Source organism: Ahaetulla prasina, chromosome 1 (genome assembly GCF_028640845.1).
Source record: "Ahaetulla prasina isolate Xishuangbanna chromosome 1, ASM2864084v1, whole genome shotgun sequence".
Lineage (NCBI taxonomy): Eukaryota > Metazoa > Chordata > Lepidosauria > Squamata > Colubridae > Ahaetulla > Ahaetulla prasina.
The window spans coordinates 287041121-287066427 of NC_080539.1; the positions used below are offsets into that span (position 1 = coordinate 287041121).

Sequence of the window (25307 nt, forward strand, 5' to 3'; positions counted from 1 at the left end):
GACCCTAGAATATTTAGACAGGACCACACCAAGATACATTCTTTCCTCCTTGTCCCACTATCTCTCAGCTTTTGTCTTTCCTTGAACTACCCATTTCCTATTTGAATCTGCATCAATAGGTTTAGTCTAATAAGAATTAAATGGTTCTTAAGAACAAAACAGGGCACCTCTTTTCCTACACAGTTCCTGTTCTAGCAGAGTAAGTTTATATAAAACCTTTTCTATGCAGTCATGACTTACAATGAAAGATGCATAAAACATATTTGAAATAAATATTTTCAGAAGTTCTGTTCCTTTAAAAACATGCCACTGGCTGAAATCCAGCCGGGATCATCTATATACAGAACAAGTGTTTTTCGTAGAATGTACTGTATCTGCCTCCCAATTTTTCATAAATATGATATGTAAAGTTGGAGAAAATTTTGGAAAATATTTGTGTTGCATTACTGAGTGTTTTCAGTTGTGTTACGCTTTTTAGTAATGTTAGATATAGAAAGTATAGACTAATTATCTTATTTTGGAATCCACTCTGATAAATTAGGTGATCAGATATAAGAAACAATTGTTTGAACTTTTATTGGATTGTTTTTTAGACTGAAAGAATGCATGGAATATAACCGTCACCCATATCTGATTTAGTTAAGGAAACAATTTATTGTCAGCTACCACACATTCCATTTAAAAATTACAATATAATAATTGATGCCATATACTTCTTTGCCAAAGATGTTGAATAAAACTTTGAACCCTACTTTCACCCGGTTTACGTGGCAAACTAAATTTTCCTTTTTTTAAAAAATTTACATTTATATCCCGTCCTCCGAAGACTCAGGGCGGCTTACACTATGTTAGCAATAGTCTTCATTCTATTTGTATATTTATATACAAAGTCAACTTATTGCCCCCAACAGTCTGGGTCCTCATTTTACCTACCTTATAAAGGATGGAAGGCTGAGTCAACCTTGGGCCTGGTGGGATAATAATTGCAGGCTGCTGCTGTTAATAACAGACTGCATTAGCAGCCTGAGCCACAGAGGCCCTTTTAATCAGAAATACTACTTCTGATTCCTATTCCTACCAACATATTCTTCTGTAGGTTTTTGATATTTGACCCAGCTTCTCTTGTAAATTACCTGGCTAGATAACATCAGAACTACATGGGGAAATGAACTTCATTGGGTTTTTTAATACTTTATTTTGTATTTCAGAAAGAGATTTGAAAAACTTGACCATAACTTTGATAAATTGGACCAATATGAAAAGGATCATTCCACTGCAAAATGGATTTGCAGCTGGCTGAACAATTAACACATGGTCCTTAATGAGTTTACATGAAAGGAAGCATGCAAAGGGTAGCTCAGGGGGTTCTGACTAGGACCCAGTTGTCTAGATCAGGGGTCCCCAACCACCAGTCTGTGGCCCAGGACCGGTCTGTGGCATGCAAAAACCAGTCTGTGCAAACAAGTGAAGTCCCATCTGTAGGATGCAGGCAGCATGCGAAACCATGCCCTCCGGTCCACGGGAAAACCTCTCTCCATGGAACTGATCCCCTGGTGCCCAAAAGTTTGGGGGCCATTGCTCTTGATGACTTTGATGAGGGACTAAAAGGATTGCTCATAAAATTTGCAAATGACACAAAGCTGGAAGACTTACTAATACCCCAGATGAGGTATTTTGATAGGGTTGAACATTGACCCTATCCAATAGAATGTTATTCAATAATTAAAAATGTGAATTTCTGTATTTGGCAGGATAAAAATAGATGCACAAGTACAACTTAGGTACAGGTAGACCTTGACTTACAAGAGTTCATTTAGTGACTGTTTGAAGTTACAATATCACTGAAAAAACTGACTTCTGACTGTTTTTCACACTTGCAACCATTGCAGCATCCCCATGGCAATGTAATCAAAATTTGGATGCTTAGTGTGCTAATTTAATTTTACAAAATGAACAAGACTGATGAATACAAGCAATTTCTATCGTGAACCATTTTCTATAGGTGTAACTATTTTCCCACTATTAGATGCTATGGCAATGTTGGTCTAGCAGACAACGGCAGAGGTACATTTTTATTTCATGGGCAGCTTTTCTACATTAAAGACAGATAAAAACCAACATTTTGGAAGCATAACTCAAATTATTTTATCAGAAAAACAAGCTTCACGGTTTAAAGTGCATGGATGAACAGAAATCTGTAGAAGCTGCAAACCTAACACATGTGAAAGTAGCTCTGTTGGTTTGATATGTCAATCATTAGCAAATTTGTAGGTAGGTAGGTAGGTAGGTAGGTAGGTAGGTAGGTAGATAGATAGATAGATGGATAGATGGATAGATATAAACATTTGTTACTGGACTGTAACTCTTCACACATCCTTCCATCACATATTATCTCTAGAGCTTACAAGTAAATGGATATACTCACATTGATTCTATCTATGAAAATTATGAATTCACATTTATTGATGATATGTACATAAAAAATCCAACATTTAGTGAAATACTGTTTTTGCTTATTATTTCCAGTATATAAAGAATGTCCAGTTTTGTTTTATATACAAATTACAGAAATCAGTTCACACAGGAAAAGCAAATAATTGCTAAAGGTATAGATAAAGGAGATAAGGACTATGAAAAGTGCTTAGTAAACAAGTCATTGCTACTGTAGTAAATAAATGTTAATAGAAAGATTTAGCATTTCCATGTATTAGATTTTACACAATTGGCATAGAAATTACACAATACACCATTTCATTTTTCAGATGAATATTTTTAATTACAGTCAAAGCCAAGTTTGTGCTTTCTTTTGTTTGTAGGGTGACCCACCATTAATGCAGTCTAAGAGGTCATGTGCACAAGATCCATGATCTCAAGAGATCATAACCACAATAATTCTCCTTAGCTGAATATACCTGCAGAGCGTGGAATTAAGTGGATCTCCCCTTTCTATACATAATTATATGGTATCCATGCATTCAAGGCCTACAGAAGCAAAATAATATAACTATGTTTGGGCAATAACTAGATTCAGTTTACAACTGGAAAACTGTTCCTTGTTCTGTTAAGAAAGGAATAGTTATAACCTAGTTCTTCAGTCTTACTTGCCAATCTTAGTGATTTTAAGATATAGGGCCTTCAGCTCCCATAATCTCCCAGCCATGGTGACCATTATCAGGAATTCTAGAAATTGAAGTCCACACATCTCAAGCTTCTGCGGTTAGGAACACTGCTCTAGAGAATTTAAGACAGGCAGTTAACTAATTTGATTCAGGGTTATCATGAATTGTTTAATTTTTTGTATCATTATATGTAAAGATTCATGAAACGAATCTTGCCTGCAACTGCATTGCAGTAGCTTTGTTCTGGGATTTATAACTAATATGAGATCAATTAAGTGTTTGTCCACATCAAATATTCATAACTGAAATTTGGGGACCTTTTGCTCCTTTTCCTGAATCTCCTGACTTTGTCTGATTTCAACTTTATATAAAGACTCCTTTTTTTTCAAATAACAGTCTCTAAGATAGCATATTTTATACCATATTTTTATCTCAATAATTTATTTTCGCATGATCTATTAACACTGGAATATGAACAAGTACAAGAATACACTTCAAAAAGACGTCTGTCTTTTCACACACTGCCTTGAATTTGGATTTGTTACTGTGGTCAGCGAAGAAGTGAAAAACGAACACTTGAGGAATCTCGAAGGGTTAGACCATCACCATGTCCTGGTTGAGAAGCAAAAGCTGAGACTGCGGTTTCAAAAGGTAAACACAGTGTTCAAAATAAAAGATTTTTTTTTACAAGGGATCAACATGTTGATAGTTGCAACGATTTATTAACATCTATCCTTATATCTCCAATCTATCATGTATACAGAAAAATACATAATCAGCTCAATATAATACTGTGCTTATATTTATTCATTAAAGTAGCAGTGCTATTGCAATCACAGTGCAACATCAGACAGTCACTCACATTCACTAAATGCCAGGGATTGGTGTACATACACTCATATGCATGCTGCTTGTTTAGATATATAAAGACAAGTACTAACGTATTTACAGCAACCTGGCTGGAACACAAGGGTTATAACAATTATTTAAACACAATTATACTGCTTATACCACCATATAGCAATGGGTAGCAGATTATGGAAATTTTGCTGTTAAACATCTGGAAATGGAAATACCAATATAGCAGCCAAAGCCAGCCAACTTAATCCAATCTATTTTCAAACATATTACTATAAATTTCTATTCCAGCAGAGTTGAAGTTAAATTAAATTAAAATACCAACCATTAATACCATATACACAATTTCACTGAAATTACACCAAGATAAACTACATTATCTACAGAAAGTGCGGGGAGGCACTGTTCTTCATGCGGAAAACAACGCATCAAAACTTTGTAAGAGCATCATGCTTTGATAGGTAATACTAGCGTTTTATCTTACGACTTGATTGTGTTTAGCTCTAATTACGAGAATATTTGAAAACTCTGCTTTAAAATAGAGGAGTATTACAAAATAAGATCACAATAATGTACTGCCCCTACCTACTGTACAGATTATTCATCCATTTGCAGGTCATACATGATAGGTTGCACAAGTTAAATATACCTGTTTCATAGAGTCAGTTGTTGCTATAGGTTTCGACTCTTCAATTTTGTGCAGCCGTATGCCAAAAGGGGCAGAGTCTGACTCATATTCAAACTATAATTTGGGTTTTAAAAATTTATTTGCTCTCTCTCAATGTGCTTGGATAATAACAAGGCATTAGCAATATAGGTATTTTGTAATTAACTGTTAATAAAGGAAGAAAAACAGATTTCGATCATTATGGTGAAAAAATATATTGCTTGCTTTTTTATTTTATAAATGTTTTAAAAATCAGGAGGTATTTATATATGTGCTATTTAGTTGACATAATCCCTTAAAGAATGTAGTTTGGTCCTTTTGTAGAAAGGCAAAGATGTGAGATCAAATGCTGCAGTTCCTTACACATTTTGAACTTATGTAGCTTTCATTTTTGTCTTTGTATATCTCAACAAAATGCATCTAAAAACTAGAACAGTTTGAACCAACAGAGTTCATTAGTAGCTGAAACAAATAATTCCTGGTGTTGGTAATCTTTTGTCATTCAATCGTTAGGAAAATACTATAACTTAATACTGTTTGAGAAGATAACATTTCTCTCTGTCAGCATGGGATGGGATGTGTGTCACATTACTGAAGAAATGTAACCATTAAACATCACTCTGGGATTTGGTACATAAACGAAAGCAGACACTTCATTCTGTCCGCATCATCATTTCCATTGAAGGCCTACCAAACTCATGAAATGCTATTTGATGCAAATCTTGGACACCAAGTTGAGCCTTACTGACTCTGGGCATAAATAGATTAGTTTTTTTTTCTTCAAAAGCTGTAATCCTAAAGTATATGGATTTTGTAAATTAATTCCATTGAAAATAATGGCAAGTAAGTACATTAAAAACAAAATATATTCTGAATCAGAATATTTATCTGTAGGGTAGAGACATTCTGGAATTATCCTGGTAAAAAAACAAGCTAAGTATAAAAAAAAGGCTCAATCTCAAATCTATATTAATACTGTAATAGTGTTCCATAATGAACTGTAGCATAAAGATACCTTTAACTTCCATTTGTGCTTTGCTTAAAGTTATAAAGTTTAAAGAGTTATGTTAATTTAACATAACATAACAGTGGCTGGTTTCATAAGTCACACAAGTCATAGTTTATTTTAACCATGGTTTGTGGAACAAGCTGTAGTGGCCTGCTTTATATAATGCTCAGCTATAAATCATGGTTTGCAAGCCACACGAGGTGAGTTCGTATGTTGTGCTAGGTCAAAACCAACCCACTGATACAATGGCTTAATGTGTTGCATGAACCCAGTCACAAATTTCATTTATCAGAGTTCGTTACAAAAGAATCTTCCTTAAAAGGATTATAGCATTTTTTTTCTTGCTTGCTTACATGGTTGTATAATAAAATAACTGTCTGCAACTGGTATAAGAAAATAACCTCTGCAAATGTCTGTAAATTACAGATGCCAGAAATAAGTTAATTCATTCTACAGTGTATATCATGGTTGAAGAAGAATAAGTGGCTGAATTAGAATAAGTAGAAATACACCTCATGCATTCCATAAATTACCATTCATGCATTAGGAAGGAAGGAAGATTTTATTACAGTAATCAACAGAAAATTGAAGAAGCAGATTTGAAATAAAGATAATGGAATATTGAGATCTATAGCACTGATTAAACCCACCCCACTAGCTCTGAAAACAAGGTGTCAAAGTTATAGCAAACTTAAATATAATTTTCAGAGGAAGTACTTAAGTTACATACATAGCTTTACAGACCTTGTTTGAGGCAATCAGTGCTATAAATTGAATATAATTCCAAGTAAGATGGGAGTTTCCACATGGCTAAAAATTGTGGTTCTTCTGATATTCTGATAATATTAAAATTATTTTTAATAAAATATTATTCTAGCAGCCTGTGAATTGCAATATTAAACATGTGGATAAAGTTGATAAAAATGAGTTCAGTAATAAACTTTCCTATTGTTTGGGGATGAAGGGAAAGAGAATAAAAGATGGAAACGCCATGTTTTTTATATGTTGGTGTGGCATTTACAGGCATCATAGTTCATGGGGTACTGGCATGGATCATTTTTCTTTAATTTGATTCTCTATTCCACCCTACATGTTCAGAGAATGAGAAAGGTCTGAATTCTGTAAATCCACAACATACAAGTTCTCTAATGTATAACTTCGGGATTCTAATGATTCTGATTCTAATTCTCACTAGCGATTGCCTTTTCTATATTTTCTTGGGTAAAACTCTATGGTATGAGATTTTCTTCTGTTAGAGTTAACAAATGTTAGGGTCTCTAGGGCCAAATTCTTCAGTATTGCTATAAAGAAGACAGCAAGTGCATGTATGATTTTGTTTAGTTAAAACATAATATAGGTAGGATAAACCCTATCATGGACATCAAAGTATGAAAGCTTGTTACAGATTAAGAATAATTTCATGTTACAGATTAAGAATAATTTCATGGAGTTATTAACTCAATTTAGAAACATATAATCAAAGGAACAGACTCATGTGTGAATAGATTAACCACCAATTAGCATTAGGCTTGGTGGAACACCAGATGTATAAAAAATGCAACCCTAGATGTAAGGTACATATTCTTACTAGTTTGAATTCAGATTTGTCAGAGTTGCAGTGTCCATCTTCTCTGATTTTACAGAATCAGTTTCACTAAGCAGGAGATAAAATTTTGAAAAGTAAAGAGGATGCATATAAAAGAGAATTCCTGACATCCCTCATTATAGTGGGATGTGAAAGAGCCAGGTTTTTGGGGGTTTGATAAAGATTTTTATATTAATCTTTTTGAGCAAAGTTGAGAGAAATATAGATGAAAAATAAGTGCAAAAATATTCCTCATATTAACTGTTAAAAGATACTTTTAAAAGCTGAAGAGTATCTAGAGATTTGATCAAGTATCTACATGTGAGATAAAAGGCATTTCAGCTTGCTAAAAAGAGATCTTGTTGATAAAAAAAGAGGTTAAAAACAAATGTTTTCTCATGTATGCAAATATAATTTTTTTGTTAGCACTACTGTAACTTACTTCAGGTGTCTTATGAATATACACTTAAGCCTGGTTATAAAAAGTGGGGAGCATATAGTAGCACCACAGAAAAACTAATGATCATTCTGTTGAACTCCATGAATCAAACCATATCAAGAATGGGATCTTGGGAAGATTTTATCTTCAAAGTGGCGAGAATTTCTCAGGTTTGCAATGCCGTATCAAATAAATGGAATTTTGCTTGTTCAAATCCCCCTTTCTATCTAATCAAGAAATTGCACCTAATTATAAGCAAGGCTGGGTTTATAATGCAAATTAACAAACTGGACCTGAATGAAATGCAAAGTGCTGGTGCAAAATTATTTTCTTACAGGTGAAATTCCTAATTGTTTTCTTTTGCTGAGTCTCTAGGTAGCTATCACATGTCTTGGTTACACAGGCAAGAAATAAATTATTGCACATCAGGGATTAAATTGCAGAAATGCTTATGTATTAAATTAATAATTAACTATTAATCATTAATAATGAATGTTACCAACAATGGAGGCATTAACATGGAGAAAAATCTTGACTACTGAAAAAAAATATAGACTGCAATTGTTACTATATTTTGCATTTGCAAATGAAAAGCATGTTCACACAAACGGGCAATGCTTATAAACTAGCATTGCAGAATCGTTCTGCATCTTTCTTTTTGGAAATTCAGAAACTACAGTAGTTACCCTGGATAAAGAAGGTGGGATAATTGTTAAGGTTCTGTTTTGTACTGTGAGATGGAAAGACTGTGGACTGTTAAATTTGTTGGTTACCACAGCAGAATACAGAGCATTAGAATTCATTTAGGAATCAAATGCTGAGCATGAATGGTCACCCCTCCATGTTATATTGTTGGTATGCACATAAAAAACATGTAGGGCTTTAATTACAAGGCCAAATTGACATTTTTGACCCCTCCCCATGAATATCCCTGATTGTAAATAAAGTGTGGCTTTGTTTTTAAGAATCAGAAATTCCCTGAGTTATGAAAAATCCAAAAATGTTTCTCAAATCCCACACAGGGCTTCCCCCTCCCCCATGTAAATATCAGAAATCTCTAATTGCAAAATTACAATTTCTTCTTATTTTAATTTGAGAGCTTCCTTCTCAAGTGCTGTTTGAAAGGAACCCATGACTTATTTTCAATTAGCATTTCAGAAATTGTCCCCATATAAAGGAACCTACACTTACATTAGTAGTCAGTGCTTCGTTTCTTCAAAGTGAAGGGGAAATATAATGTGATACTGAACACAAGCGTATCGGTTTTTGGTGACTATAAGAAAATCCTAAAAGGAGCTTCAGTGTGGATTGCCCATGAAAAAAATTGTGCCAACCTGTGATAGCCACAAATGCACTTCTTCTCCATAAGGATAGTGTGCTTATCTGTGTAAAATTTAAGAATTCTTTTTTTCCCTGTTAATGTACACAGAGACGATGTGCCAAACCTGACTTGAAAAGGAGCTGTTACAGGTGTGCTTTCCTTTTATCCTGTGTTTTTCTGAGTTAAATTATACTGCCTGCAGAGTTCACCAAAAGTAAGAGAAAGAGAAATATGAATGTGGATGTGGGAGTTACATCCAAATCTCCGTTCTCACCAGGGCCAATTATTTAATACACTGTAACAAAAAGAAGAAACATAGCTCTATCTGATCTTTTCATATTTCTACAGAGAATAACACTAGTTTGAAAAGACGTTCAGCTATTAAATTGGCATCACTGCAGGATTTGTCGTTCTACAATATTGTGGCAAAGATATAATCACATTGAGTGCCATAGCAAATAAAACTTAATATTCTAGAGAAGCAAATTGATATTTGCCCAAACTAATTCTACTTAATATAATTAAGATTCAACATATTGGGCGGGGAGATATCTAGTACTTATAGGAAAATATCTTAGCCCTGATTAAATAACTAATTGATGTTGTACAGCAAAACTCATGCTAAATATAACTTATTTCTTCTTAAGAAAAGGAGTAACGAAAGAGAATTTACTAGCAGATGATATCGTCCCTAAAAAGAAGCACTCTCAAATCTCAACAAAGAAGCAGTAAGATATGATTGGGGAGAGCAGAAGGGTGTATGCTGAGCAACTGGCATTGGGTTAGTTTTAGTATGATAAAACTACTGCATTAGCATTCCTGTGATTTCTTGATGCTTCTGGATCCATGCAAATATGATTATTTTCTGCTTTTATAGATTTATTTCCTGGTTAGCTGTGCAAACATGTCATATGTTTAATTCCAGTGTCACAAATTTGCCTACTGGAAGGACATTCCACTGGGAATTAAAGGGAAATGAACCCACAATCATAAATGTGTCCAATTCAGTTGTGTAAAAACTGTATTCTGATCTCAAAAAGTTTGACTGTTAGAATGGAGAGATGAGGAATTTATCATTAAAAATATTTTGCTATTTTGCATGTATTGGCATTCACTGGAGTTCGGAACTGGATTTTTTTTTTTTTAGGTAGATCACTTATTTTTAAGACAGCTTGAAGAAAAGGGAACTGAAGAAAACTATGCAAAGTAAAGCACATGTAAAGCATTTAAGAAATAATGTCTTACATTACATGCTCACTGTATTCAGTATGCACCAATATACAGGTTCACATATTCAGCAGGCGGGAGATTCTGCATGATATACACTATACTTAATGCTAAATATTTAGTCCCTGAAGCAAATCAGCTATATTGTGCCTTTACAAATCTTTCTTCTTTAAATGCCTACATTTTCTCTGTTTTGAACAGAAGGAGGAAACCCAACCAAATATTTCTCTTACATCCAAACAAATAATAAAATAAAATGAATTATTTGGCCAAGAAACTAAAAGAGCAAAGACTTCACAAGACCATTGCTAAGTTTCAGTTAACAGCATTAAGTAAGCACATTTCTATGCTAAATAAAAACAGTGGAAAATCTTGGATCTTGATATCTGGTTTACCAAAAGACAACTTCAGGGACTTATTCAAGATGGACCTGAAGGGTTTCCATCTTATTTCTCATGTTTCCAAAGTTCTTCTTCGACAGCATTGAAGTCTGCAGATTTGCCATTGGTTGCCAAGGTTACCTGAAAGTAATTACCATCAACACCTAGCTTAAAATCAAGGCACTTTGACTGGGAAACATAATGAATTATGCAAATCTCAATAGTTACAGAACTGAGTATATTTATACTCTCATTTTTTTGTAGTGATTCAGTTCTGCCATTTCAATTTAAAAAAAAAAAATCTATTGAAAATACTAAAATTTACAGCACAAAATACAATGCAGAGAAAAACTGATAGCAGACTGAGAGGTTATTTTTTTTATACATAGTCTATAAAAAAATAGCAAAATAGTAAATGGAAGAATTAATTTGCCACAAGAGAGTGACATCCTTCATTACTGGTGCATGTTAAAGGTACAGTTACAGTCAAGTCAAACAAGTATCAACAAGAGTGCATTTAATTTATTTCTGCTACATTTTTAAATTTAATAAAAATGATGGGAAGCCAAGAATGATGAAAATATTCTAGGGAAACACTGATTAGTAAGCAATAGTCAGGTAGTTAATTGAAAAAATATTTCTTGGCCATTGATACCTTTTTATAGTTGTAATATCATAAACACAGCCAGAAAACCCAAAGACTTAATGTACTTATTGGACTGATTAGAACTGAACTGGACCTTTACATCACAATTGTCTTTTATCTAATTGTACTTCCAACCTTACCTTCCATGTTCTGGTCCTCAGCTTCAAAAAAAGAACCTTACAAAACAAGATTAATATTCCACATGATGGACAAATTAGATGCACAGAAGCATTGGACATGAAAACATGAGGAATGCATTCGCATTTGAAACAGTTGCAACCCTTCCTTCTGATTACAAAGAGGGAAATACATGCATTAAAAACAATAAAGCTCACTTCATATTTGAAGTTGAAATTGTAGGTAAGGTCAGAAAGAAATATAAAATGTGACAATAAAAAAATACAAGGAAAAAACTGCCATGCAATTCATAAGACAATACTGCTTGTCAATAAACTTATATTAGTCATATAGCACTACCAAGATAGGAAACCAGTTAAATATTAAAAAGCCAAGACAACAAATAATTGTATTAGTAGGTAAGTCAAGCACCAATAACAAAAACTGCTGACCAAATATGGATCCTGTTACAAATTTTCATATTCACACACTCATTTTAGTGCAATTTCCTAACTTTTATCGGGGATGATACAGTTAAACATTTTCTCATACCTGTATCCCATTCATTTCAACATGAACATCTTAAATGTGTGCTCCACTGTCTGAATGATTTAAAGTTAAAAGTGATTAATTTTGGTGTAATGTTTTTTTATATCCATAACTAATAACATTTTATAGAAGTAGTTGTTTAATGCCTATACCTGAGAAAATTCTGCTTAAGCTGAGAATCAAATAATAGCACTGTCATAATTTTTCTGTCATGGAAACTGACATATGAAAAAAATCTGATTACAATAGATTTTTGGATTGAAAATGTTTTTGGATTGAAGCATAATTTTATTGTGTTTAAATGATGAAGTTTTAGAAACTTAATATGACACAAAGTCTCCAACTCAGCTTTGAAACTGAAAACTAACCAGTGTGGATAAAAAACTTGATGACTATGTAATTAAAACCATGGTTATATGTCAGCTTGGATGGAGGGAAAGGCAAAACCTGCTTTGGGTCATCACAACTCAAACTATGTGAGCTACATAGAATAGTTGTCTCTACCATTAGGGTACAAGTATGACAGTACATAGTTTGCATTGTGATTTCATAATGCACGTTTTGTCATTTTCACATCATTTTGGTTAGTAGTCGACATCTATGGCTGATAAGATATTAATAACAGAATTAGCTATTATCAGCATAAATATATAAAGATGAAGCTGTAGACCCGCTAAAGAAAATACTGAATTCAGTTCTCTAGTCAAACCTTGACTTGTTAGTTGTGATAACTGTGCTTTATTGTGCTTTGAACAAGCTAAGGAAAACACTAATTTATGCACTGACTTCCCACCGTGACTGGAAGCATTCTCTTCCATTTTTCACTGATCTCAATTTATTGTTTCATCCTAGTCCTAATTACTTGGGATTGCGAAAAAGACAGTTTGGAGTCTATGTTTTTAAGCTAGCTTGTTGGAAACAAAACTTCAATTGCCATCTCAAATTGTGATTAATAAAATAAGATATAAGAATTATTCCAAGAATCTTAGAGACCGTATGGTTTCCTGAAACTCAGTTCAATCTTGGTCAGGATAATTCTTGTTATAGCTTTCTCTTAACTCATGTTATTACTGACAGGATCAAACATAAACCACAAAATTGACATGGTAATGATGACCAAAAATAACTCTGAAAGCAAGAACAAACATGCCTGGATTAGTGAGTTTCCACATATTAAGAAGTCCAACACATGTGCCTATATGGTGTAATATGAAAAGCATTAAGCTAAAATAATATTGGCTTTACATTTTGCTTGAGGCTCATTATTTCTTCAATAGTTAACTGTCTTTCACATTAATCATCATACAACTTCTTAAATTTTTTTCTCAATTCAATTGTCTGTTGCATTGTATCATATGGTATGGTATTTTTACATTTATTTTGTGCTGTTTTATGGCTGTGTATTGTTAAGCACTTAGACTCGTTAGGTTAAAGTGGGTTATAAATTATACCTTCTATAAATAAATTTTGAAGAACAAAACCAATATTTTTGGAAGCAATCATAATTTGCAACAAATTCATTATTCATATCAATTAAATCAGTGTTTTTTAAAAATCAAATGAATAGTGAAATAGAAAATGAAGCCATATTCTTTTAGCATGGTACTGCTTTCCATAACACTAGTGAAACATGCTCTTGGTTGCAAACGTTACATGCATCATTCAATTTAAACAAAATTGCAATAAATTAAACAAAATTAAAAGCAAATATACACATATTGAACATCTTTAATGGTGCCAGTTGTCTCCTTATTACATATTTTTTAAAAAAGATAATTTTTTATTTTTTTAAGAAAAAGTTTGTACTGTGACTTGCTAAATGCAAGTCTCAATATCCATAAATGTGAAAGGTACCTTGCATTCATCTATTATGACAGAGTTGTGAGCTGTGTAAACGCATTGGTTTGAGTTGTTTTCCCTGTGAGTTTTCAGATCATCATAAATTGACTGAGTCTTGGTCATTTCAATATCTTCATGTATCTTGTGATGGGCATCAAGATTTTCCAACTCTGCCTTGGATAGATGATAAACAATGCCAGCTCCAAAAGAGTCTCCTACTACATTGACAGATGTTCTCATTCGATCTCTACAAAGAAAACAATACCAAAAGATGGAAGACTTGAAGCACTAAGAATCAATTTACAGGAGACTTCAGCGATCTTCCAAATGTGATGTTAATCAGAGCCAATCTTGACCAATGGCCAAGCTCTAACTTTGTTGCAATCCAGTGCAATTTAAGGATATTAGGCCGATTTGCAGTGTGAATCCCCAATGTAAAACTGTTTATATAACATGAGAAAAGGAGCAATATAAAGTCGATTCCTATATTTTCTCAAAAAGCATTCCAGAAGTTGCAGTTAGCAATTAATTAATTACAAAATTCCTTCATTTCAATTTCTCCCATTTTGGAAAAGAATACATTTTTATCTCTCTTGAATTTGGTTAATGTTAATGGTGAAACCTCTGATTAAGAAGGTAATGTATAAAAAGGTTCATCATAAAAGGAGCTAATCACTGGACAGCAAAGCAGAGCTCTTAAAAAGCCCTGAATATTTATACATTTGCATTTATACTTTTCAAAATCTCTCTAAAATGCTAGCTTCTGCTATAACGTTTACTTCAACATGAGTCACTGTGAGACCCATTATTTCTTTATTATTTTTCTAATAAGAGTGGCAATTTTGTTATGTCTGCATTTCTGTAAGAAAAGTCTTATCCGTAGACTGAACACTGCACAAACACTGTTCAGAGCTGATCCACTGGAATCCAATTAAGACTCGGGCCATTAGGTGTACAGATCCTATGCACAGCATATTTTCTCTAGAGCCAAATTGTTTCTTGAATGCATTTGTGATGGCACTTTCTAATGTTATTGTTTGTGAAGGAAATTATTTGAGAAGGAGATCACAGCCCATCTGTTTTTCTGAAAATGAACATCAATCACCAGACCACTTTTAGCTGTAGATTAGGTGGAAATATTTTAGATGCCAGTAATACCAGGAAATTTCAGAAAAAGAAAGCAAAACACTACCATAATTAAATATATGCATTAAAAAATGACTAGCCAAATATAACTCTCCAATATGTTTCTGATTTTTGCTGTCTAAGATTTTTCAAAATTCATTTTTTCTTTATAACCCATCTATTGGCTACATTCACTGGCTGAACTTCATCTTGATTTATGATTTGTACACTAACATTAAAATGCCATTTTACCAGGTATTCTCACAAATTTAGATTTTACATGGCGATAAATGGAAAAACAAAACAGATGCCTATACTAAATATGAGAATTCATTTCCTCAGGCATTTCAGAAGCAAAAACAGAACAATCAAGACTGTACAAGACTATTCTTATTTTCCTGTTTGTCAAAATATAAAATCCCCGTGCTTACAGTACTCTTATGATGTTTGCTTTGCTTTGTCAATTTCTCTTTTGTAAAATTCAGGTGTTGGCCATCACTAAAATAATGGATTAATTCTTTTGTGAAAAAATAGCCCTATTTTGTAAAGGCTGCATTTTAAATTAGGAATAGTACAATTTGCTAATACTAGAAAGATATTCTTGTAAATGTGTGTGTAGTCTATTTTTACATTTTTAGATATCTTTTGCAATATGATTCTGTAGCAATTTTGAAAAAGGTATATGCATATTAAAATCTAAGAATTAAGCATGAAGTGGCCAGTGCTACATATCACATTATACTTAGGTGTATAATTCAAACCAGGCTGATAACATTCACTAATCAATTTAAATTAGCTCATGATTATTGGACAAAGGCTTTTGTTTGCTAGTATTAAAAGGCTGGATATTGGATACAGATTATTCATTGCATACTGTAAAATATAAATATTGGGTAATTCAAACCAACTAGGAAAAAAAAAAGAAACTTCAGTCAGGTTTTACGCTGTTTGTTTTTTTTAAATGTGACAGAATCAGTAGCTTCATTTGTAGCCACCTAGGTTTACTAGTACAAAATGGCTTTTTAATGTGAGAGTCGTTGAAATATGAAATTGTCCCTCCCAGTAAAAGGAATTTAAAAAAATAATGTGCCATCTCTAAATGTAAAGTCAGTCTAAAAAGGTGTATAAATCATCTTGAAGTCTCTCAATAACAGATCACCCCTCCTGTAACTAAAACCTTTAAACCTGTTCAAGGTCCCAAGCTTCCTTTACTCTACTTTTTTTTAATTTCATTTTGTCACAACAGTATACAAACATCGACATAAAACAACAACACATCATATAAGAAAATATATATATATAAGCAAAAGAATGAATAACTATGTTAAATTGATATAATGAAAAGGAACAATAGGACAGGAACGGTAGGCACATTTGGGCTCTTATGCACGCCCCTTATAGTCCTTTTAGGAATGGGGTGAGGTCAAAAGTAGACAGTTTTTGGTTGAAGACTTTGGGATTTTGAGTAGAGACTATGGAATCAGGTAATGAGTTCCAAGCATTAACAACTCTGTTACAGAAGTCATATTTTCTGTAATCAAGTTTGAAGCTTTTCTATAAAGATGACATCACAGAACTGCTTCAGGGGACACTTAGCACTCAGCATTACTCAACCTTTGAGAAAGATCAGGCATTACAATGTAAACTCCAGTCTTTCCTGCAAGGCGTACTTGGTCGGCTCCATTGGTGAATTATGGCTATGATTTAGGAGAGGACTGTTTTAACAAGTGACATTGCTTCAAATGACATTTCCTTGAACAAGAAAGCAAACAATCATCAACATCAGTTTAACATCCTCTAACTGCCTGTCAGGCTTTATTCTTTTCTGCCTCAATATAAACATGCCCTTAAAATAAAAATCCAGTACCTGTTTATTGTTCATTGATATAGCTACCTTTCTACATCAGGTGCAATTTTCCCTTGGCCTGCTTTCTATTAACTATTAAATTGCCTGTACTTTTTCCTATCTACAGCAATATTTTACTTAATTTCATTTATTTAAATATTACCTTTATTATTTTTTATAAATAATTCAAGGCAGCAAGCATACCTACTATTCTATTTTCTCCACAGGAACAACATTGTGAGGTGGATTGGACTGAGAAAGAATATCTGACCTGAATTCACCCAGTAGGCTTTTATACCAAAGCAGGACTATTTTCTTACCTTTTAACCCAGAAGGTAGGAATGAGGCTGAAATTTGAGATAAACTTATAAAGATGTTAGAGCATCTTTTTTCTATAGCATTAAAGGTAGTTCTTGTTTAGTGACTGCAGCTGGAACCAGCAACTCAGGGGTGAAATTCAAAATTTTTCCTTACCGGTTCTGTGGGTGAGGCTTGGTGGGCATGGCAGGGGAAGGATATTGCAAAATCTCCATTCCCACCCCACTCCGGGGCCAGCCAGAGATGATATTTGCCAGTTCTCTGAACTACTCAAAATTTCTGCTACCGGTTCTCCAGAACCTGTTAGAACCTGCTGGATTTCACCCCTGCAGCAACTTGGTTCTTAAAGAAAGCAGTCACTAAAGGAAACTCAGGTGACTGTGAATGTGCTTACAATTTTATTGCTTTATAACTCAGAAAGATACAACTCTAAACAGCCTGGTGAACCCAAACAATGGGGAAATGGGGGTTTCTGAAACTCAACTCACAAGGAAGTTGGGTAAAAAGGATAAATCTTACATCCGTTTCCTCCCCACTTCTCTGATCTTTGGAATGCTCATCCCAGCACTGGGATAATTACAGGAAGAGAATTGATGTTTGTATTACAATTCATTGGAGAGAAAAGGATGAGAAGAGAGTAATCAGGCACACCATGTACACTGAAAGAAATGCATTATTGATGGCTATTTGCCTAGCACACTCAGTTTATGAGTCAGGTCCTGCTTAGGTAGCAAAAAAGCTTCAGTGTGAAATTGAATATAATCTTATCAGAGTCATGCAGCAGCCACTTAATGGCTGGTCCACAAGCTGTCACAGCATCCCTGAGACCACATGATTTCAATTCTAGAGGACCAGAGGTTCTAAACAACTAATTAAGGTCACAGAGCTGAGCTTGTTAACTTGTGGGTAGCACTTTGGGGGATCCACTTCAGGGGGAGAAAAGCAGCTCTTGAAGAGATGTCTTATTTAGGCAATCCCTCCACTCTATGTGGGATGGGGAAATTTTAAACAGGTCAGGCTCACAAAAATATGTACTGGCATGTATTGAGACAGAGATATTGCAAAGGTCATAAATGAGCACATTCATCACCAAGTTACTTTTTCATCATCATCATCATCACTGCAAACAGTTGGTGTCCAAGGCAATTGCTATACAATGACCTTTCTGTACATGAGCTACAAGACTTTTTGTGATAGAGCTCATCCTACTTTCTTAACTTTTAATATCTAGGGTATGGAATGTTTTTTTTTTCTTCCCAGGAGAACTGCACAGCATCAATAGTAACGTCTTCTTGGTGACAGATGAATATCTCACATGCTCAACTGCAATAGATTGTTAATCAAGTGACTGTTTTATCGTCCCATTGGCTGATATTATTCTGTCATCTCTTGCTGCCTCTGCAGTTTTAACATTTTAGCACTGTGTTTTAATTATCAGCTTGTCTTATTTATTGCTACAATACGTAAGTCATTTTCAGCAATTTTAAATGGTGTATGTGTTGGGGTGACGAGAAATATGCCAAGATCAAATCCTTCAGGACCACTAAATATATGGTAAGTGTCCATAGAAGCTTCTAATCAGAAGTTGATGAGATTAGAAGCTTGCTCAAAAAGTGAACAGCAAATGCTGCATCATTGTCCTGACTTTGGGGGGAAAAGCAACTCTGTAAGACAAAAATGGAGACAACCCAGTGACAGGACAGTGTTGTGTCAACAACTGAAGGTGTACAAACATATGTGTACTTTTAGTGTCCCAAACAATCCTGACAGTCTTTATGTACATTATAGTCCTTAAAATAGAATGGCAAAAGAACCAGCATCCATCTCATTTTCTGCACTGGGGCCTCTGTGGCTCAGACTGCTAATGCAGTCTGTTATTAACAGCAGCTATTTGCAATTACTGCAGGTTCTAGTCCCACCAGGCCCAAGGTTGACTCAGCCTTCCATCCTTTATAAGGTAGGTAAAATGAGAACCCAGATTGTTGGGGGCAATAAGTTGACTTTGTATATAAATATACAAATAGGATGAAGACTATTGCTAACATAGTGTAAGCCGCCCTGAGTCTTCGGAGAAGGGCGGGATATAAATACAAATTTAAAAAAATTATATATGTACATATATCTATCTACATATATGTAATTTTTACATATTTTTCTACATATTACATATTTCTACATATGGCCAGGGCCATGATTGTCCACCTACTATTCCAGGATTTAAAAAATGATTGGCTCCCCCAATCACAAATGAGTATTATTACATGTAGTCTTTGATTAATGACCTTTTATTTGGCAACTTTTTGAAGTTATGAAGGCACTGAATGAGGAAATTTAATGGCCGGTCATCTAAGTTCCAGCTGTTGCAGCATTCCTACGGATTGCAATTCAGGTGCTTTGCAACCAATTTGCAATTATGACAGAGTGTCCGGAAGTCACCATCTGTGAACTTTACTGTCAGCATCAAGCTAAGTCAATGGGAAAACCATCAGGTCACAAATGGCAATCACATGATGTCACACCTAATAACCATGTAGGATTTGCCTAATGACTGCAACTGGAAATTTGTTGTAAATCGGCACAGGAGTTAGATCCTGACTGGTTCAAAGATGACTCAGTCTTCCAGCCTTTTGAAGTTGTTAAAATGAAGACCCAGATTGCTGGGGGCAACATGCTGCCTCTGTAAACTCAGAGAGAGCTGTAAAGCAGCGGCCCCCAACCTTTTGAGCACCAGGGACCAATTCCCATAGATGTGCCTTTGCTTGTTAGCATGGCCCGTTTTCAGGCATGCCGCATCCCGTTCATGGACTGGGATGGGGGACCTCTGCTGTAAAGCATTATGGAATGGTATATGATATAAGTCTGTTATTGCTATAAGACATTATATTATTATAATAACAATTAGTAATAATAGTACGCAATGTATATATATTATCTACATCTGGATACGAGAAACAATTCACATACATGACATTAACCCCTTTGTATTTTGCTTTTTCTTTGACTGATGAGAATCAAAATCTGTGAAGTGGGTTGAGCTAAGAGACAGTGTATGGGTCTTCCAGAGCCATGTAAAATATTCCATGATCAACAGGGGGTTGACTGTAGAGATCTCTATTATCTTAATCACTAGTTTGCAGTGTATCATGAGGCGGTGACTGAAGGCAGAAGTTAATATCCTATGAGCTGGATAATCAATCACTATTTTGACATATATCATAAAAACAGCCTTACTTACAAGAGCCAATCTACCGCCACAAGTAAGCTTATATCCTGGGTGGGAAGTCCTACTGCAGTGAGGATAAGAAGCATGGTCACCAGTCCTGCACTAGGTATACTTGCAGCTCCAACACTGGCAAGAGTAGCTGTCAAACTGTAAAACAAAATATGTTAGCTTATTTAATACAGGAATTGTGCAAACATGGATTCTGGTTATTATCTTCTCAAAAATAATGTAGGTACTCGTTGACTCACAAAAGTTCAGTTAGTGACCATTTGAAGTTACAATGAAAAATGTGATTTACGACTGTTTTTAACACATGCCTTACAGCATCCCTATGGTCACATGATCAAAATTCAGATGCTCAGCAATTGGTTCATATTATGATGACTGCAGTGTCCCAGGATTATGTGATCACCTTTTATGGCCTTCTGACAAGCAGAGTTAATGGGAAAGCCAGGTTTACTTAACAAGCATGTTACTAACTTAGCAACTGCAGTGGAAAGAAAGGTCATAAAACAGGCAAAACCCACTTAACAAATGTCTCGCTTAACAACAGAAATTTTAGGCTCGATACGTCAAGGACTACCTGTACTGTCCTACTTTCATGGGAAATATTTCACTTGTTTCTCCTGAACCATCAACACACTGCACATTCCACAACTCTGCTCTGCAACGTTCCTCAAATTTCCAAAGGGGACTGCTTTCTACTGGCAAATGGATAGACTTGGACCCAATCCATTTTTCTTATAAATTCATAACATCTATTAATTTTATATTAAAGACGGTTGAGTTTAGAACAGGTGATGTTGTTGAAGAATTTAAGTCAGCATTTGGTAATGTTTAGCGATGTTGGGAGATACAATCCAACACAGTTGCAGGCCAACATCAGAATCAAAATATTTTCAAGTGTCTTTTATTACAAGGGTCCTCATTTACTGCGTACTTGTTCAGCAACCAGATGAACTTGTCATAGTGCTGTGTGGCGAATCTATGGCACGTGTGCCACAAGTAGCATGCAGAGCCCTCTCTGGGGGCACGCAAAGTCGTCGCCCCGGCTCGGCTGTATCACACATGCGCGTGTGCCTCCCACTGTCCGAGCTGGTCTTCAGGTCTCTGCCGGGCATGCGAAGGGGATGGAGTGCATGTGGGGGATGCGCACGCATGTGGGGGGTGCATTTGAGGGGCTGCGTGTGCATGCACAGGGGTGGGGACATGCAGGAGCATGTGCCCATGTCTGCACACACATTGCATTTTGGCCATGCACGTTTTGGGCACTCGGTCCAGAAAAAGTTAGCCATCACTGTCATAGTGAATGAGTGGTACTTATAACCAGTCCTCAAATTTCTGGTCATTGCTGTACCCTTGTATTCATATGATCATAGCTCACCAAGCAGCCCAGATTTTTGAGCATGATAGTGATCACAATTTGCAAGGTATGTATGTGGTATGTGGATCCCAATTTGCAACCTTCCCTGTTAGCTTCCCACAACTACAGTCAATGGGGAAGCCAACAGGAAATCAAAACCCATGATAACATAAGATCCTCACTTAATGACAGTAGCTGGGGACTGCTGGATGCAGTCACATGACATTCCACTTTAGGAACACATCACTTAGTAAGAAAAATTCTGATCCCAGATATCATCATCAAGCATGGCTTACTTGTAACGTGCCCATCTGTTCATTTTCAAAACCATTTTTTCCAATTAAATTCTTGTTAATTGTTCTGACATTAAAACAACATGCGATTCATTTAAGTTTAGCCAATTGGACCTTCACTGTTTTTTTTTCCTATTTAGTATCAATACAGTGAAAAATCATGCTTACCGTTTAACATCATATAAACAGTGGCTATCAGACTGCCTGTATTTGTATATAAATGGTGAAACTGGAAAAGAGCTCTTTTCACTTCTTGTTATGATGGAAATGGAAACTTTTTATAGATTCTGAGCATGAGTAAAGGCTAGTATGTACTTCCAAATGTAAATCATTTTGCAATATTTAAGGTTGGGATATCAGGTTTTTTTTTTACCAACCCCAATAAATTACCTGACAGTGACTATCTGTCCGCCATCCAAAACAATGCCATTCATCTGCGCTATGAAGATGGCAGCCACTGCTTCATAAAGGGCAGTTCCATCCATATTAATCGTGGCTCCAACAGGCAAGACAAACCTTGTCACCCGCTTATCAATGCCCAAATTTTCTTCAAGGCAGCGAAAAGTAACAGGCAAGGTACCAGCACTGAAGGACCAAGGAAAATAAATTATTTTATTTTGTTATTTTAAACATTTGAACAGTTGCTTAATTCAACCTGATTCTGGGCAGCATACAAAAACCAGTAATCAAAATACAAAAGAAAAATAAATTCTACAACTGAACCAATAAGCAATTAAATAGTAGCACAGTGGTTAGAATGCAGTACTGTAGGCTACTTCTGCAGATTGTCGGCTGCCAGCAATTTGAACTCTTAGAAACCAAAACAGTCATATTTCTTATCACTATTGTAGCTACCTAAGTAATTATACATGAAACAGAATAGTAAATAGGGTTCAGTGTAAGGGAAAACATAGAATAAAGAATAGACTTGAAAGGGATCTTAGGTAAAGGTTCCCCTCGCACATACGTGCTAGTCGTTCCCGACTCTAGGGGGTGGTGCTCAACTCCGTTTCAAAGCCGAAGAGCCAGTGCTGTCCGAAAACATCTCCGTGGTCATATGGCTGGCATGACTAAATGCCGAAGGAGCACAGAACACTTCCCACTAAAGGTGGTCCCTTTTTTCCTACTTGCATTTTTTATGTGCTTTCAAACTGCTAGGTTGGCAGAAGCTGAGACAAGTAATGGGAGCTCACTCTGTTACACAGCACTAGGGATTCGAACTGCCAAACTGCTGACCTTTCTAATTGACAAGCTCAGCATCTTAGCCACTGAGCCACTGTGTCCCTCAGAAGGGACCTTAGAGGACTTCTACTCCAATACCCTGGTCAAGTAGAATGTATACTATTCCAGACAAAAGGCCAACCAATCTCTTCTTAAAAAGCTCCAGTGATGGAACACTTACAAACTCTGGAAGCAAGCCGTTCTACTGATTTATTGTTTTCACTGACAGGGAATTTCTCCTTAATTCTAGGTTGGACCACTGTTTGATAATTCCATCTGTTACTTCTTGTCCTATCCTCAGATGCTTTGGACAATAGTTCAGTCCCCTCTTCTCTATAAGAGCCCCTCAAATATTGGAAGGCTACTATCATGTCATCCCCAGTCCTTGTCTTCGTTTGACTAGCCATACCCAATTAGAATAGAGTAGAACAGGCTAGAATTAGAATAGAATAGACTAATTAGTCACAAAGGACAGAAATAATACACCAAGAATAAAGATAGGGGCCAAGTATTATTTTCTGGACCCAGTACAAACTAGCAGCTCCTATCTACATACACACTATAATATGATCCCATGGAGACGGTATCGTGAGTCATGAAATCGTTTGTTTTATTTCTGCATTTCTAATTTTGTCCCTATAGGCACTCTCTAGGCTGTTGTGGTCCACCAATGGCCTGCAGAGCTGGCAGCAGAGAAGGACAGTGAGGAGGGTGGAGAGGAACATGGGCCAGTCGGAGTCAGGGGAAGGCTCGGACAAGGGCTCTGCATCGGAGGCAGAGATGGGGTCAGGGCCATCTGGGAGTTATGTGCTGACTCCGGAGCCTCCAGAGTCTGACATCAGCAAGGCAGAGGAACAGGGGGAGCCTGTTCCCAGTGCACGCATTCACAGAGCTACCAGGAGGCAAGAACAGTTAAGACAAAAGGGGTGACTCAGGAGTAAGGTTTGGAGATGATTGGCCCCTCCCATAAGACATAAAGGTAGAGCAAAGGGACATGAGCCTTTGCAGGTAGCAACTTTGTTCGTTCTGGTCGGTTTAAACTCTGGAACTCTGTTTTGACTTTGTGCTCTGTTTGTCCTTGCCAAGCTAATTGACAATTAGGTATTTGGCAGCGTTTCAAGGGAGATAAAGGTGGGTGCTTATCAGCCTTATCCCAAAAGACTGTGGCAGACTTCAGTTGGACTATTCACAAACTGCTTGGGACTTATTACGGGCTGTGAATGAACATAATTCACATCTGTTGAAATAAAAAGAGGGTTTGGGGACTAAGCGTGCGATTATTACTGTCTCAGGAAGCCTTGGTCACAACATAGGCATGCTACAAGTTAATACAACATTCAGTCCAAAGGAGTGAATACTTTGCAATACTTTGATGTTGTTGACCCCGTTGTCATTATTCTGCACATATGTATATATGCATATGTATTTATATGTTTGTTTGTTTGCACAGTTTCTGTATCACCCAGTCAATGGACTCTGGATACTTAAAAAAAATAAAACATAACTATGTAAAAGTGACAATTCAGTCACCATCAACTCAAAAGAAGAGTTTTCAGAGTAATCTAGATCAAAGTACAACAGGTCCAGCCCAATCTCTTTTATCAATATAAGTCAGACTGAACGCAGTTCTGGTGACAAAATTCTTTGACCTTCTACTTTTGGGACACTTTTTACCCTAACAAAGCTTTCTGATAGCCTCGGTCTGCAATCGTGCAGTTGGCAAGCAATAGCTTTGGAGAAAAATGATTCAGGACACTTTGATATTGAATTTTCTGCCCATTTTGGTTAAAAGGTAGTCCCGTGATAGGAGAGATGCATCTCTCGCAAACATCATCATTTTCTATTAAATACCTTGAAGCTGTGCCTAGAGCAGTGATCCATGCTTGAAAGATCCCAGCAAAAAATGAAAAGGGATTTTTTCTCGTAATTACAAAATACAACAGAGGCAAGAAAATCCCTCCATGGATGAGAAGACCTACAATCACGGTTACCATGTACATGCCAAGCTGTCGAGCAACTACTTCCAAATCTTTGATTGCAATGATTTTTCCACAAATGAGGCATGCAATGCCCAATGGAGAATACCTAGAAGAAAGAAATAAAAAATATGGAATAGAATTACAGGTATCAATCCAGTAATAATCAAATGTACTAAAATCAAA

The 25307-nt window shown here is 35.7% G+C and overlaps 1 protein-coding gene across 1 annotated transcript in view; it reads right to left on the reverse strand.

The window, feature by feature from the left end:
- Nucleotides 1-902: 902 nt before the first annotated feature.
- The window catches only part of SLC1A2 (solute carrier family 1 member 2), a 109391-nt gene continuing 84986 nt past the window's right edge, over nucleotides 903-25307 (reverse strand). The window contains exons 7-11 of the mRNA XM_058161664.1: nucleotides 24997-25230; nucleotides 22315-22509; nucleotides 20281-20415; nucleotides 13772-14003; nucleotides 903-10746 (exon numbers count right to left, since the gene is read on the reverse strand). Of these exons, the coding sequence (XP_058017647.1) occupies nucleotides 10672-10746; nucleotides 13772-14003; nucleotides 20281-20415; nucleotides 22315-22509; nucleotides 24997-25230 (871 nt within the window). The 3' untranslated portion in view covers nucleotides 903-10671. The remainder of the gene's footprint in view (nucleotides 10747-13771; nucleotides 14004-20280; nucleotides 20416-22314; nucleotides 22510-24996; nucleotides 25231-25307) is intronic.